This window comes from Rattus norvegicus, chromosome 5 (genome assembly GCF_036323735.1).
Source record: "Rattus norvegicus strain BN/NHsdMcwi chromosome 5, GRCr8, whole genome shotgun sequence".
Taxonomy (NCBI): domain Eukaryota; kingdom Metazoa; phylum Chordata; class Mammalia; order Rodentia; family Muridae; genus Rattus; species Rattus norvegicus.
The window spans coordinates 78,949,265-78,965,736 of NC_086023.1; the positions used below are offsets into that span (position 1 = coordinate 78,949,265).

At 45.9% G+C, this 16,472-nt stretch overlaps 1 protein-coding gene across 9 annotated transcripts in view; it reads right to left on the bottom strand.

Moving 5' to 3' along the window:
* Nucleotides 1-3,516: 3,516 nt before the first annotated feature.
* Susd1 (sushi domain containing 1) overlaps nucleotides 3,517-16,472 on the bottom strand; it is a 123,341-nt gene continuing 110,385 nt past the window's right edge. For 7 of the 9 annotated variants that reach the window (XM_006238212.5, XM_039111047.2, XM_039111048.2 and 4 more), the window contains 3 exons: nucleotides 14,612-14,651; nucleotides 4,303-4,396; nucleotides 3,528-3,989 (listed from right to left, as the gene is read on the bottom strand). In XM_006238212.5, the coding sequence (XP_006238274.1) occupies nucleotide 3,989; nucleotides 4,303-4,396; nucleotides 14,612-14,651 (135 nt within the window). In that variant the 3' untranslated portion in view covers nucleotides 3,528-3,988. Of the gene's footprint in view, nucleotides 3,990-4,302; nucleotides 4,397-14,611; nucleotides 14,652-16,472 lie in introns of those variants that run through there. The other 2 variants (NM_001427255.1, XM_039111050.2) reach the window with 2 other exon arrangements.

The window sequence follows — 16,472 nt, forward strand, 5'->3', positions numbered from 1 at the left end:
GTGTTTACGTGTGTTTTGTGTGTGTGTATGTGTGTGTGTGTATTTTGTGTGCGTGTGTGTGTGTGTGTGTAAGGTTTAAATTAACATCTGAAAATAGATGCCTTCTTAGAAAAAGCTTGGTTTTGTTTGTTTGGAAAAATACTTTGACAGATTACTTATGCAAACATTGCTTAGAGCATACACTAGCAAAAGCTAAGATAGAACTGAATAAAACTGAGTATTTTATTCACTCTTTTTTTATTCAAAGGACAGCATATCATACATACTGTCATGTCTTGTTTTCCCTCATCAAAACATACATCTTGGAGATCTCTATTCCTGCTTAGCCTTTTTTGTGTTTTTTCTTTCTTTTTTTACTGCAGCATACTATGTCGCTGTACACACAGAAGTACCATAACTGATTCCTCCAGTTTCTTCTCCAGAGACGTTTGAGTGGTGGGTTTAAGTTTTTCTACTAAAAGAATGAAGAAGTGATAAAATGCTTATTTTGAACCTGTGAAGAAGATCAGTCCGCAGGGCAGTTCCCACATTGAAACTTCTGGCCAAAGGCCTGTGGAGTTATATAAATATTGCTGAATTACCTTTCCTGAAAGTTGTTATCTTTTACTCCCACTAACAATGAATTCCTGTTTTCTCCACAGCCTCTAAAAGGTAATAATATTATCAAACTGGGTTTCTCCTGGCTTGAAAAAGGAGAGAAGACGTCTCGCCACGAATCCTTTGAAAGTGATGCTTATAAGTCAAAGGACCCTGTGAGGGATGCGTGAGTGGAAAAGCAGCCTGAGGTAGATGCACACAGTAGAGTATTGTCCGGCAACTAAGAAGACTGTCATGTGCTTTGTAAGGAAATGAATGGAACTGAATGTTATCATGCTAAGCAAATTAAACCAGGAAAAAAAAAGTGTCACATGTTTGTTCTCAGTGCGGACATTAAAAGGGGGGAACTTGAGCAAATCTTTAGCTTATGTACAATGAATACCTGTACATGAATAAATCTGTTTTAAAAACCAAACCCTGAGGACATTCTGGGGAGTATCAGAAAAGGGCTGGCACTTAGTATTTCTTTTTTTTTTTCTTTTTCTTTTTTTCGGAGCTGGGGACTGAACCCAGGGCCTTGCGCTTGCTAGGCAAGCGCTCTACCACTGAGCTAAATCCCCAACCCTAGTATTTCTTAAAAACCTATTTTAACCTTACAGCAGGTCATACAGAGATCAACAGAATAAAAGAACAAGTTTCAGATGACAATGGGGAGGTCCATGGACATGTGGAAATCATTTATCGACATTAAAGATCACGCCTCCTGCCTCAGGTCTAGGACCAAATCCATCCCTAGTAGGTTAGAGATTTAATTCTTGAAATTAAATCAATGTTTTATTTAATACCCTGACTTTGGAGATTCTTCTGAGCATAGCAGAGTTATTCCTGAATTCCTGACCCAGGAACACTGAGGGGCAAACAGTGTGGTAGACTCTTTGTTCTCAGGGCAATTTAAAGGGAAATGACATGAAACTGATTCTACAAATATGAAGGTTTTGCGTGACGATATATAACACAAATGAAGTTTTAAAACAAAATGGTTAAGGTTTTCCGCTGTGGACAGACACCATGACCAAGGCAACTCTCATAAAGGACGACATTTAATTGGGGCTGGCTTACAGGTTCAGAGGTTCAGTCTATTATTATCAAGGTAGGAACATGGCAGCATCTAGGCAGGCATTGTGCTGGAAGAGCTGAGAGTTCTACATCTTTATATGAAGGCTGCAAGCAGAAGACTGACTTCCAGGCAGGTAGGAGGAAGGTCTCATATCCCACTCCCACAGTAACACACTTCCTCCAACAAGGCCACACCTTCTAGTATAGCCAAGACTATTCAAACCACCACAACTGTCCTTTCTAAGAATGATAAACTAGAAAAAAGCTAATAAAATATATGGCAGGTAAGCATTGAAATCACAATGATATAAAGAGCTTTTTTGGGAAAAAAATGTTTGTGGGGAGAGGATATTCCATGTGAGCGCAGGTTTCCATGAAGGCCAGAGGCATTGGGTTCCCTGGATCTGGAGTTGCAGGCTATTGCAAACCACTAGATGTGGGTGCTGGGTACAGAGATCATGGCCTTTGCAAGAGCCGTGTGTGCTCTTAACCACAGGGCCACCTCTGCAACTCTGTAAAGACCTTGTTTGATCAATAAAAGACATGTATCTTACAGAGGAAAAGAAGGCAATCGTTCTCAAACACCAAACCACAAAGGGCCAGCCAGCATGGGAAACTGTCAAAAGATAGGCAAGAAAACATTCAAACATCATTTCCACCTACCAGAGGCATGGCGTTGAACGCTGTCAGTACCAGCCGCTGGAGTTGAAAGCATGAACCGCTTCTCCATGAAAGGTCTCCAGCAAATGTATAGTTCAACGTAAAATACACAGCTTTCATCCCAGCAACCTCACATCTGCGAATTTAGTATGAGTAATAACTACATGCATTTCTATAGACTCGTAAAGAACAAAATCTAGAAACAGTCTAGATATATGTGCATGGCGGAATGCTATTAGTAAGTCCCGGTATAGATTTGTAAGTCAGTACCGGGACAAGGTCTAGGAAACAGCGGTGAGTGGAAGCATGCCGCAAACCACACCCATAGTTGGAATCCTTTTTGTGGAACCTCAGTGATGCTCTCAAAAAGTAGGGAATGAAGTCTCACCGCCCTGTGAGCCACCACCGAGCCATTTTCTCTCTACCCCAAGCACGCAATGCTTTCAAAAATGGATTTGTTGTGGTCCGGAGAGTTGGTGGGGGTTAAGAGCACGCACTGTTCCTATAGAGAACCCACACGGTGGCTCACAACCTCCATAACTCCAGTTTCAAGGGTGAATGCTGTCTTCTACTTGGGGGCAGCATGGAGCCACTCAGATAAAAGTACCTCACAGTGCCATGTGGCCCTACGTGTGCCTGTACTAGCATGGGATAAAAAAGGTGCTAAAATATTCTTAAGTATTTACGGCCACACCTGTGTTCTGTGTGTGCCCAGCAAGGGAAGGAGGGAGAAGAGAGAAGTCCAGCCTTGGAGTTGAGCTGTGTTCAGACAAAAGGCTGAAGAACACCCAAGGGTTCTAAAAGCCAAACTTAATACACCCTGCCTGTATATCCACATGGACGGTAGGCTAGCCCTATCTGTAGCTGACGTTACGTGGGCCATGACACGGTCTCAGTCATAGTTACTGGGGTGTACGGAAGGTGTTAATCACCATTGTTCCTTATCCTCCAAAACGTGTGTAGAGGCTGACCGTGAACTGGATGCTGCTTCAGCCAACCCCACCAAACCCCAAAATCTCAAGGGAGGCAGAGAACAATTTTATAGATAAGGAGTAAGAAAAGGGGGACAAAGAGGAAGAATTGTGGAGATCACAGAATGGGTTCTTCTGGGACGTCACTTCTGGTGTCACACGAACAACTGGAATTATATCAGAGCTAGGGAGGGAACCTGGGGGCGTGGCCAGGTTATTGTACTTTCTGGTATAGGCTCATCCTAAAACGCCCAAAACATTTATTCATATCAGCGTTCCTTATCCAGTGACCTCCTTCCCAAATCCCTGCCCAGACTTACGCCCACTCATTACCCACTGAGAAGAACAGATCCTGAACTAAGAGCAGAAGAACTAATTACAGGAAGATACAGAGGCTCCACGTCCAACGACCCCGGGAGCTGACTCATGGCGTCTGTGGCCTGTGGTATTACACTGGACATGAGTCTCAAGTTCATGGATACACAACTGACCCAGAAAGCATGAAACACATAAACAGCTCTCAAGTTTTAAGATTCCACACAGATGGCCATCTTGAACTCAGGGATGGGGTCACGCTGGGATGGAGAAAGTTTCGACCCCACACAAGGGCTTAGGATGGGAGCCACGTGGCGGACAGGCCTGAGAAGCCGGCAGAATATCTGTGCATCATCAACTCGGTCTTCCCATGCTGAGTCCACCAGCCATCTAGACAGAGACGGGGGAGAGAAGTCACAAACACTGCACGCCCTGCTGTTTCCTCACTTCGTGCCCCTGTGCAGCTCATACACGTGTCCATAGGACCCGGGCAGGGAAGCTGCACAGGAGACCAGCCTTCCTGGTGGACTGATGGGGTGGTCATCACTCTCCCTGCTTTTCTTCCTCCCAGCTGCAGGGTCAGTCACACTGTCTCCCTGCTGCCTGCGCCCTGACCCTCCCTCACACCCAGCTGCTCTGCTCGACTCCCACCCCTGCCTCCCCCCAATTCCACTCATTCTTCAAAGGTGACAGTCCCACATACCACACTGCTGAGAAGGAGAGGAACGCAAGAATGGTCACAAAAGCCACGGAGCCCAGTCCAACACCCACCATCTGCTGGACTGTGAGTGATGAGTCTGTGGGAAGAAACCGTATGATGAGCCCACAGCATGTCCCGTCACCGTCACCCCCAGGAGAGCCACTTCCAACCGTGCACATTCTGTTTTAACCCGAAGCTGGGCTTCACTTAACAAAGAATCCCAAGAATGCCTCCTCCCCAGTGCCTCTGAGTCCCCAACAGCTCCTGGAGATTTCAGGCCTCAGTAAACCACGGTTTCAAAGTATTTCTAGCAAGGAAGCAGAGGACCAGATCACATTAAAGTAAACCAAACTTGTGGACACACCGAAGCCACGTGAAGCACGCTGTGTGTAGATAGATCCTCACTCAGGTTGTCTACACTCTGACAGGTTTTTAGGCGTCATCTCCTTCCACATGGAGGAAGTCATCCTGATACCATTTGAATTCAGGTTTCAAAAATGTTAGCCAGTTCCGGTGGACACATATAAATTCGTGGGCAGAGGGACCTCTGTTTCACAGCACTATCAGCCGGATAGCACCACTCTGCTCTGCCCCACAGGCTCTCAAAGTCCACGTAAAAGTCCTTAGAACATGCATTTGATTTAGGAAACGTCACACGACAATTTCAGGGCGATCCCCGAGTACAAATTGAAACACAGCCACATCTGTGCTGCACATTTGGTCCAAGAGACTTATTCAGAGTTTCATGACTCCGCCGAAAGCTGTGATTTTTATTGGAAAACACTTATTTATCACTCCCTGTGTGCCACCCACTGTTGTAAGCATCTCACACATGTTGACTCAGGCTCCTGTGGTAGTTAAACTCGATGTCAATTCGACTGGGTTGAGAGGGACCTGGGAGATTAGAAAGTAGACTCCAGGGTGTGTCTGTGAGAGAGAGAAGCCCCGCCATGAATATGGTTATCACCATTCAATAAGCCTGGTAGCTTGGGTGAACAGAAGCAGAAGGAAGAAGCTGGCTGGTTCTGGCTTGCATTCCTTCTCTTCGCTTCCTGGCTACCATGAGGTGAGCAGCCTGCCCCAGCAATGGTGAGCTACCTCATTCAAGCCAGAGCAATGGATCTGGCTGACTCTAGACAGACACCCCTGGAACCATGAGCCCGGTCACATCTCTCATTCACCTAAGCTGTTTGTTCATTTCCTGTGTTACCGTGATGAAAAATTAACTCGCACATCTCCTAACGAGTGTTTATATTCCCTTTATACAGAGGAGAGTCGGAGGCACAGAGTAATTAACGAAGCACAGCTCAGATATCTACAACCAGTTTAAGAGCAATTTAGGTCCAGTGGCAACCCTGTGGTGTCTTGGGCATCTGTCATCAAACACACCACTTTTAATAGTCAAGGAAAATTCCCTGTCTCAAAGTCTTATAATAAGACTTTCTGGAAAAACATGGATCAGCCAGGAGGGGGTGTATACACCTATAATCCCAACACTCAAAATGTCGAGACAAGAGTACTATGAGGCCAACCTGGGTTGCACGGGTAAGACCCTATCTCAAAATTACAATAAACAAAAAAAAATTATACTTTTCGTATTCAGAAGAAATGGGACTCGACATTTTAAGATGCTAAATTATAAAATGAAAAGAGGCTAGTGAAGGCATTGGAATTTACTGCTATATTATATATGAAAAGACTTGAAGATAAGACATTAAGACAATGGAATATTAACATGGGAAAGAATATGCTAGAACAAAACACAGTGCACAGGAACAAAGCCAATCCCATCGAACCACTTCACAGCTCGAGAACTGGAATGAGGGTGTTCATATCCTATCTCCACACCATCCCTCGCTACCAGTGGGACTTCAAACCAGTTCACCAGCCATCGCCTGCTCCAGTTTCCACACTGAGGGATGCTCTAAGCTCATGGACATCCTAACAACGGCACCCACTTTCCAGGGTTACTGTGAGAAATAACCATTTGCCTCATAGCACCAAGCGATGGCAAATGTCAGCTACTGGTAACTGTTGTTGTCGATGTTTTGTAACTGTTTCAAACAACTGAGTGAAATGATTAATTACCTGTATCTGGTAGGGAGAAAAAAAACCAGCTAATTAGAATAAAGATTCTGATCACCCCAGCTTATTCCATACATCAAAATAAAATGCAGGTAGATTAAAGACATAAATTGAAATATGAAAGAACTGGAAAATGTTGTTAAATATTTATGTAATCCCTAAGTGGGTGAGAATTTTCTCATTATATTTATTAAGGTGGGAGCCTAATAGGCAACTGCATTCGAGAGCGCGTGTTTTATATACACAGAACTACCAGGAGCAAGGCTAAAAAGCACCATTGGCACAGTTAGTGAGGCTTTGGGTTTTTAAGAGAAAAATGTCCCCAGTACTCGGGAGGCAGAGGTATGAGGATCACTGAGTTCAAGGCTAGTTTGCTGCTTTACAGAGCGAGTTCCAGGACAACTAGAAAGGAGAGAGAGAGAGAGAGAGAGAGAGAGAGAGAGAGAGAGAGAGAGAGAGAGAGAGAACACAGAGATCACAAAGACAAGGAGGGAATAGTGCATTGGAGATTCGGGGTTAAAGAGATTCTGGTACTTTTATGCTCTGAGTACTTCATGCAACTAACCCTTCTCCTCCCTCTCAGTTTTTGTTATCAGTATTTTCCCCACATACTTTCTCCACACTTTAATCTTTGATGAATGAAGGCCCAGGGACTGGAGTCCATGCCACGTGAGTCTTGGATTGGCTAACCATTCATCAGGAGTTACTTGTTAGCTAGCTGATGGCAGTCTTGCACTATCCAGCCCATTTCTACACCTATCTACAGCCCTCAGATCACCCACTCTGTCCACAGGGGTATTGTTAGCTCTCAGCAGAAGTCAAAACACACTGCTTTCTGCCCTTCTTCCTTAGCCAACGCTGAGTCTGCGTGAGGAGGAAAGGGGAGACACCCAGGGCATCTCGTGCTCTGTGCTGACTCATCAGAGTCACCCTCACTGTCACTATTTCTATGTGTGAGAGCCAAGCCATTGCCTGGGCTAGCCCTGACTTCAAGCCACCTTCTTGAAGGTACTTTCTTGAATACTTTTGGTAGCGCCTTCTTTGTGCAAAGTCCTTGTCTACTGCTCAGCCCTAGCCTTCTCCTCCAGGTCTCAAAGGACAAAAATTGTGGGACTCTGCTCTGGTGTGCTTTATACAGGTGGAAAGATACCGACACCCCTCACAATCCAACAGGACAGGAGCGAGTAGGAGTAGAGGAAGTCAACTTTCTCCAGACCATCCACCATCAGCATCCGCCTCAGCCATGCTAGTCCTTGCGGTAGAAATTGCTATCAAAAGTTGATGTTAAAAAGTGGGGTTGGTGAGATGGGTGACTCAGAGGTTAAGAGCACTGGCTGCTCTTCTGGACAAGTGGAATTCAGTTCCCTGCACCCCTGTTAACCGGCAGCTCACGACCACCTGTAACTCCAGCTCCAGGGGATCTGACACTCCCTTCTGGCCTCTGAGGACACTGCTCTCCTGTGTCATACACTCACAGAGACGCAGGCACATACACCAATTTAAAAGACATAAGAAAGTGCCCTTTATTTTGCATAGTATACTTGGATGTTGGCTCCCAGCATGATTTCCTGTCCTTGGGTTCAGATCTTCTGGTTTGGTTCTCTCACACAAACTCAAAGTCTACAGCAGCACTCATGGGTGTGGCTGGACAGTTTTTTCCTCTGAGAACACCTAATAAAATTTAGGAGTGGCCAATTTGAATGATAGGTTTTTTATGGTCTTGTCATCCTCTGGCTCCCTTCCCTTGCAGTCTGATGCTGTGGGACCTTTTATTTTCCTTCTGAATCATGCACAGAATATTCTCTTAGATACTCAGTCGAAGCACTCATGAGCTGTTAGTCACTCTTAGAGAAAGTAAATACATTTGAACTATAACCCCCTCTCTACAGAGACTCTGCCCGGGAGTAAATCTTTTACTGACAGACCACAGGTGCTGAAGAGGAAGTTAGACCCTGTGACAACCTTGATGACTTCCTCTGGGTGTGGACATGTTGTTCTCAGAACTGTACACAGGTATGGTCACTTTCTAAAAGCAACTGTTGCCACCAAATGGTAGACATAAATGAATGCCATGACTCAGTCGGGCTTGGGACACATCCAGAGGGCAGGTGGTACATTCCTGTGAACACAGCAGGATTAAGTGAGGACTTAGTGCACTCTTTTTTTCCTGTGTTAATCTAGGGTCTTCTTATCTGACTCCTCCACCATGGGTGACACAGAGAAGGGGAGAAAAGCAGGAGACAGATTCAGAGGGGATGTTTGAAAAAGCAGCAGCCTTGCTGACTTCATTTGACTGTCACCTAACATACTGCCCAGCTACAAGCCCACCCCTTCGCTCAGGCGCATTGTGATGGGTTCTCTTCTCAGGACCACTACAGGGTTGGACTCAGAGCGTGGATGGCTCACCTCCCATCTGGAGTTTGTCCCCACTGTAAATTCAGTCCCTTGAAGTTACAGAACAATGGTCCACATTCCCTTTTGGTCTGTCAGCAAGGTTTATCTCTAAGCTCCTAAGAGCCACCTGCACTCGTTGTCACGTGGCCTTTCAAAGCTAGCAGGAAATTTCCAGTGTCAAATGTGTCTCACCCTTAGGATCTTCAAGACCCAAGTTCTGACCTGTAGACCCAAGTTCAAGGGTTTGTGTGACAGGTCACATCTACTGGAATAATGTCCTTGCTGAAGACTACGTCCTCAAAGTTCGCCCTCCACAGCATCACTTACAACAGTCTGACTGAATAACCAGACAAAGGTGGGTATACAGCAGGGGCTATCGATGTGCGAGACTGCCTTACAATCCCATCACCACAACTCTGAGGGGGAGGGGGAGGGGAGGAGAGGGGGAGGGGGGAAGAGATTCTCCCACTATCCCTAGGAGATTAGTTTCAGAAAACATTTATTTTTTTTAATATTAAAGTCCCACATAACGTGTGCTTGCATGCTTTTGGACGAGAGCAAACATGGAGGAGTAACCTCTTCAGAAACCAGCTGCTCCGGAAACCCCTCCTCCTGCAAAAGCTCCTGGTTCTCTGCTTTCACCACCCGCTCCTTCTGCTGCGCAGCGGGGACTCTCCTCTCAGACCCCCACCTTAATCACCAGATACACCACCCTCTCAAACAAACGCAAGATGTGAGAATTCTCGGTCGCCTGGTCATGGAGCTGAGAGACTTGTCTGTCCACCGAAGCCTAGCACCACAAAGGCTGCTGACGAATAAAAGCAAGCAATTCATCTGTGATAGATCCAACCACCACCGTCATCCCAGCTCTTCCTGTACCGTGCATATGCAGGCTTAGATTTGCGAGCTGGTTTGATACTTTGTTAGAATAATGAAACTGTCTGAGTGTGAATAAATGTGTACAGAGTTACACCCAGAATCTGCCTATTTAAAAAAAATGTGTTTGCATGACTTTGCTCTGTCTCCAGATTACTTTGGTGAACACAACATAAATGCTATGCAAATAGCTGATATGCTGTGTTGTTTTAGGAAGAACGACAAGGAGAAAAGCCAGTCTACAGTCAGCATAGCAGCCACTATTTTCTGAAATACCTCAACCTTTAGCTGACTGAAGCCGCAGATCCCTGGATACAGTTGGCTGACTCTGGACACCCGCACGTACACCGTAGGCTTGTGGCTTTCGAATTTTCCCTGCTTATTTAATTTGACAAGTATTAAGTCTGTGCTGCGTTCTTCACAAAACTGATGGCTGCCTCCCTGCTGGACTGCAAGTGAACATCTAATGCATGCCAGCAATGGTCCAGTTTGTTTTTTATCAATATTCTCCCCAAATGCTTGAAACCTCACAGAAAAAAATAATTATCAGCCGCTTCACAGGGTGGGAGAATAGCTAAAGAAAAGGAGACAGAGGGGTGACCACGAGGAGCTCGGAAAGGCTTCGGGAAGAGGATGCTAAGTTTCCATCTTGAACGGGTAGACTGCAGCAAGCAGCCCCTTACAGGGAGCTGACCGGGCATTCGGGTCAAGTCACTGTGTGAGCGAAGGCATTAAGGAGAGAGACAGCGTAGCTAGGATACCCGTAGGAATGAGAAAGAATGAGAGACATCATCAGTAGCTGTGCTGGTGTCAGAGGTGTCAGGCAGAAGGCTGGAAGCAACGGGAAACCTTAGAAGAGCTACCAACGGAAACACTAGACTGAGCAGTGCAGTTCGGGTGCAGTTCAGGTGGCCACAAGCTGGGATAAAGAGGGGAAACCTGAACTTGTGTGATGGGAGATGAACCGGGAGGCTCTGCCACCTTCCTCTGCTACAGGGATGAAGGCCTGAGCTCTGCACGGAGAGAAATGAAAGGTATGCGGCACGCAGGCTGAAAGAGAAGTGAGGCGTCACCAATGCCTTGGGTTTCATCCCTCTGCCTGAAGAATGTTCCCTGATTATAGCTTGACTCAAGAGATCACAGACTCACAGTACTTTGTGGCTGGAAGGAATCTCAGCCCAGGCAGAGGTGGCTGAGGACTAGCCAAGTTAAAAACCATTTTAAAGACACTGTCTGATCAGGAGCTTGACGGAGGTGAGGATGCTCAGGCCTCTGCATTTGACATCAAGGACAATTCCCTGACTGTCAAGCTTTCTCAGTGGTGGCACTGTGAAAAGGTAAACACAATACTCCATACTGGGCCAGATGAATGCTGTGAGTCAAGGATCCGAAATGATTGGGGGATGGGCTTGCATCACACTCCTCCAAATTACCTAATGCGAGTTGTCCTGGCTAGGGTTTCTATTGCTGTGTGCAATGCCATGACCAAAAAGGAAGCTGGGGAGGAATCGGTTTATCTGGCTTATACTTCCACATTGCGGTCCATCACTGAGGGAAGTCAGGACAAGAACTCAAACAGAATAAGAACCTGGAGACGGGAGTTGGGCCACGGGCGTGTGCTGCTTACTGGCTTGCTCTCCGCCCAGGACCACTTGTCCAGAGATGGCACTAGCCACCATGGGCCAACCCTCTTTATCAACCACTAATTAAGAAAATGCAACACGGGCTTGAACGCAGCTTCATCTTATGGGGCATTTCCTCAACGAAGGCCCCTCCTTGCCTGTGTTGAGTTTGCTTTAAACTAGCCAGCATAGGAGTCTTCACTGTTTGTTTGTTTTCTCTTTGTTGTCGTCATTATGGTCATTATTTGGGTTTCCGAGACAACCTCGGAGCATTGGCTGCTGGTGGCTGCAACTCACTCTGTAAAACAGGCTGACCTCAAACTCAGAGACTGACCTATGCCTCCCGAGTGTTAGGATTAAAGGTTCTCAGTAATGATTCTTCAATGAAGGGTGCGGAGAGAGGGACAATTAGAAAAGCCATTCAGTACCCTTGGCAGGGAATAGGGAGGCAAAGATTAAAACAGAGGCAGAAGGAACACCCATTCAGAGCCTGCCCCACATGTGGTCCATACATATACAGCCACCCAATTAGAAAAGATGGATGAAACAAAGAAGTGCAGGCCGACAGGAACCGGATGTAGATCTCTCCTGAGAGACACAGCCAGAATACAGCAAATACATAGGCGAATGCCAGCAGCAAACCACTGAACCGAGAACGGGATCCCCGTTGAAGGAACCAGAGAAAGAACTGGAAGAGCTTGAAGGGGCTCGAGACCCCATATGAACAACAATGCCAACCAACCAGAGCTTCCAGGGTCTAAGCCACTACCCAAAGACTATACATGGACTGACCCTGGACTCCAACCTCATAGGTAGCAGTGAATGGCCTAGTAAGAGCACCAGTGGAAGGGGAAGCCCTTGGTCCTGCCAAGACTGAACCCCAAGTGAACGTAATTGTTGGGGGGAGGGCTGCAATGGGGGGAGGATGGGGAGGGGAACACCCATAAAGAAGGGGAGGGGGAGGGGTTAGAGGGATGTTGGTCCAGAAACCAGGAAAGGGAATAACATTCGAAATGTAAATAAGAAATACTCAAGTTAATAAAGAAAAAAAGGGGGGAAAAAGCCATTCAGATATTCTCAAAATCCTTCCTATTCATCACAGAAGACCGACTACAGCCTCCTCTGTTTCTTCCGCCTGCTTTGCATCTCTCCCAATCATAGTTTCCAGATAGGGTAGATTCCAGAAGCTGTTGCCTATGTCTGAGAGTGTGCAGATCTTATTTGCAACTATATTTTCCCTGTGAGCACTCTATTCTGTCCCTGGAGCTTCAGGGCATGCCCTGGATGCTGGGTGTGTATGCTCGTTTCCCCGAACCCTTCATTAAGCTGCTTCAGAAAAGAACTTGGCCACAGCACACATCTCTGTTAAGAGGGCGATCTAAGATATAAGCGGCCAGATAACTCGCCTGGCCCAGCTCCAGAATCAGCTCTCTACCCTCGTTGAAGAGAGTTTGAGTAGAGATTAAAAAAAAGAAGAAGAAGACGGAAAGTAAGGTGAGGCGAGAGGCAGACAGACAGACAGAAGCCTCACTCCCTGAGCCCCTCCTCCATGTTCCCTGCTATGTCCCCTCTACAACAGAGCACCCACTGTAAAGTCTGTCCACCGCAACCCTGGAAGAGGTCACGCTGCCTCACCGCTACAGAGGTCTCCTGTGGCTGTGCTCAGAAGTAGGGATGGAGTGGAGGGAGTTAGAGGACACGTGTGGGCCGAGGGCAGCATTCCTCGGAATAGCCAGGAATAGGACCATTCTCAAAGGTTATAAACTTAACAAGATTTCTGGAATTAGCCACAAACTAATGGAATCCCTGGGAATCAATTCGACTGGCTGGCTGCCCACTGTTTTTAAGCAAACATCCAGCTAGGGAAGCCTGACAAACAAAGATCAGGGATTACTCAATCCTGAGGCAGCTTCCCAGAGCTTTGAAAACTCTGTTCTTGGAAGGGGAAGTTTCAAAATGCCTCCTCAGCCAGAGCCAGGTCTGGAGCCAATGGAAGGAGAACTGTCCTACCTGGAAGACCCAAGTCTGCCAGGGCAGCCAGGGCTTTACCTCCTCAGGGTGTGTGTGTGTGTGGCTGCTGTCAAGGGCACTGATTTTTGCCATTTGGTGTCATATACTAAAGTCTGAGAATGATTACATCTTCCATGTATCAGAGTTACACATCTGGATCAGATCAAGAAAAATATACAACCCCTGGATTCCCGGCCTTGGAGCTGGACACAGCAACCAACCTTTGAACTCTGTTCTTTTCCAACATTCCTTGGTGGGGGTGGGGTTGTTTTATTTTTCCCCCTAGATGTAGGATAGTTCTATTCCGTACATAAATTGTTTTCATTAATAGAATTATGCATCATTAATAGTGGGGACAACTCTGAGAAATGTGTCAGTGTGTAATTCCTCATTGTGCACACATCACAGAACGTTCTTAAACAAAATAACGTAAGTAGCACGTCTCTAGCTGACACAAATTCCCCTCATCCTGTTTTAGGCAGAGTCTTATTATGGATCCTAGGCTGGTACTCACTGTCCTCCGACCTTTGCCTCTAAGTACTGGGATTCAACCATATACGGTCCACGCCACGCTCTAGGAAATGCACTCTTTTGTGCCTTCCCCTAGATTTGTGCTCTAGGAAATGCACTCTTTTGTGCCTTCCCCTAGATTTGTGGTCCACCACTAGACTCAATTGTCATTATTGGTATGTGACTGAGTGCATGTGTGGGTATAACACAGTGTACAGCCAAACAGCAGGTTTCTATAGCTCTTCTTATGCTCTGCAACTAAGCTTTCCAGTGCTCTTAATCTTGATTAGAAACTTTCCCTTCTCTCAGTGCCACTCTGGTGGAATGACTGCTCTGTCCCCAACAAGCCACACAACCTACACAACACCAACATCGACTGATCCTATCTCAAATCCAGGGTGACTCAGCCAATGGAAAGCCACCCAAGTTAGGAGGAAGAACTCTTCTGAACTGTAAAACGTTGTCCTCACTGAAGTTACTCACTGGGTGTCTAGGGCTCTTCTCTCCTCTCTTATGGTTACAGGAGAAAAACAATAGGGCCGACTGACATTGTCACAGGAGAGATGGGAGGCTGACAGCAAGGTGGTCCCCTTTGTGGCTGGTTACATAATTTCGTGAGCTCACATCTCTTCAGTAATGACTCGAATATACCATACCCTATGGCCTGAGAATGTCTATATTTCTCTGAAGATACCTGAATTTGTGTATCTGTCACCACTTGTGACAATATAAAGCAAGTCCTCAATGTAAGATTGGTGCCGCAGACTGAACATGGAAGAAGAAAGACAGCGTGCGTAGAGAGAACATAGCCTTACCTTTTACCTCAGCCATGACAGCACAGGAGTATCTTCTCACCTGGAAGGGAGACAGAGAGGCCCATGTAAGTAGGAGACATGGGGCATCATTTTAAACAATATACTGCAGATGCTAAAACCCTCTGACTCTCAGACTCTTCATACCCTAATTTGAAAATCTTTAAAGTCCCATCTAGTTTTTGCAAGTGTGTGTATTTATGTTTTGTGTTGCTAGGGATTAAACTCATGGCCCCATACATGCTTGGCTAGTGCTTTACCATCGAACCCCAACCCTAACCCTATCTCTTACGTCTCATAATTCAGCCACATATCTCCAATGTTCAGAGGACTGGCATGGGTCACACATATAGGAGTGGCTCTAGACATCATTTCTGGGGGTTTCCAAAAGACCTCAGAAAGCTTACACCATGAGTAGACAATGAACTGTAAGGAGCTCTGGTATAATAATATTTTGTCTCTCTGGATGCGGTGTCTCTCTTAGCAACTGTGGTGACCAAATGCAATAGGAAAAGGGGACCTACAAACCCACTGGAACCGAGGACCTCGTCTTCTGGCAATCATCCTCACTGTCGATGGAGACAACTGGGGATGGATTCACACTCTTGAATGTGGCTAAGGATTCGGTGCAGCCTCCCTGGGGAAGAAGTTATAGAGCCACCCCTCCAATCTCATTATGAGACTCTTTTCAGTGACACACTGGGCACTCTGGTTCTTATGTTCTTAAAAAGGCTTTTTAAAAATATATTTAAATCGAAAGCTTCTGGGGAAAAGGCTTTAAATAGCTGAAGGTTTCAAATATAATTCAGTTTTGCCTTGAGGCGAGTTTTGAAATTAGGAATGAAGAAATATGTATGTCAAGACAACGAGGAGCAAAGGATAAAGCCGGTCACTGAAAACATTACAGCCAAGAAACTGACAGGGGCCAGGTGACACAGGAGGACCATTGAACTGGTGTGCCTGGATCAGATGCACATCTTTTTTTTTTCCTTTTTTCATTTTTTCGGAGTTGGGGACCGAACCCAGGGCCTCGCACTTGCTAGGCAAGCGCTCTACCACTGAGCTAAATCCCCAACCCCTCAGATGCACATCTTAGAAAACTCACCCTGCAGTAGCTGGAGCAAGGGGATGGGTAAAGCAAGAGACAAGAATCTGAATAAGCGATGGGCAAAGAAAAGATGGGGAACTCTCCAGCACAATGCTGGCTTAGAAAGGAAGAGAAAAGAAAATGACTTTCAAATGGCATTAAGGTGACAGAACTGATCCCAGTTGATAAGAGAGCAGACAGGAAGGCAAGAACACAGGAGAAGACAAGCCTTATTCCTCCCTTAGTCTCAGGGCACAATGGGGCATTGATTAGGACAAATATATAAAAGAAAAAAATGGAGATATTGGAAGACTAATACTTTCAAAAAATACTGTGAAGACAGGATAGTACTACCATAAAGACAGGAATGTAAGTCAATGGACCTTCTATCATCCACCAATGAATCCTTGATATATGTCAGATATATTTGAAAGAAGCACTTCTAATGGTTAGTTTGGTCAACTCAATACAATCTGGAATCCCCTAGAAAGAGAAACCTGTAGGGGCTATCTGGATCAGGTGGGTTCGTAGGTATGTCTATATGCAGGTATGGGGGACTATTTTAATAATTTTATTTGACACGGAAGACCCAGCCCACCATGGGTGGCACCATTCCCTATATTTGGGTCCTGGACTACATAATAATAAATAGTGATCTGAGTAATATGCATGTATACATTCATTCTCTCTCTGCTCTTTTTTTTTTTTTTGGTTCTTTTTTTTTTTTTCAGAGCTGGGGACCGAACCCAGGGCCTTACCCTTCCTAGGTAAGCGCTC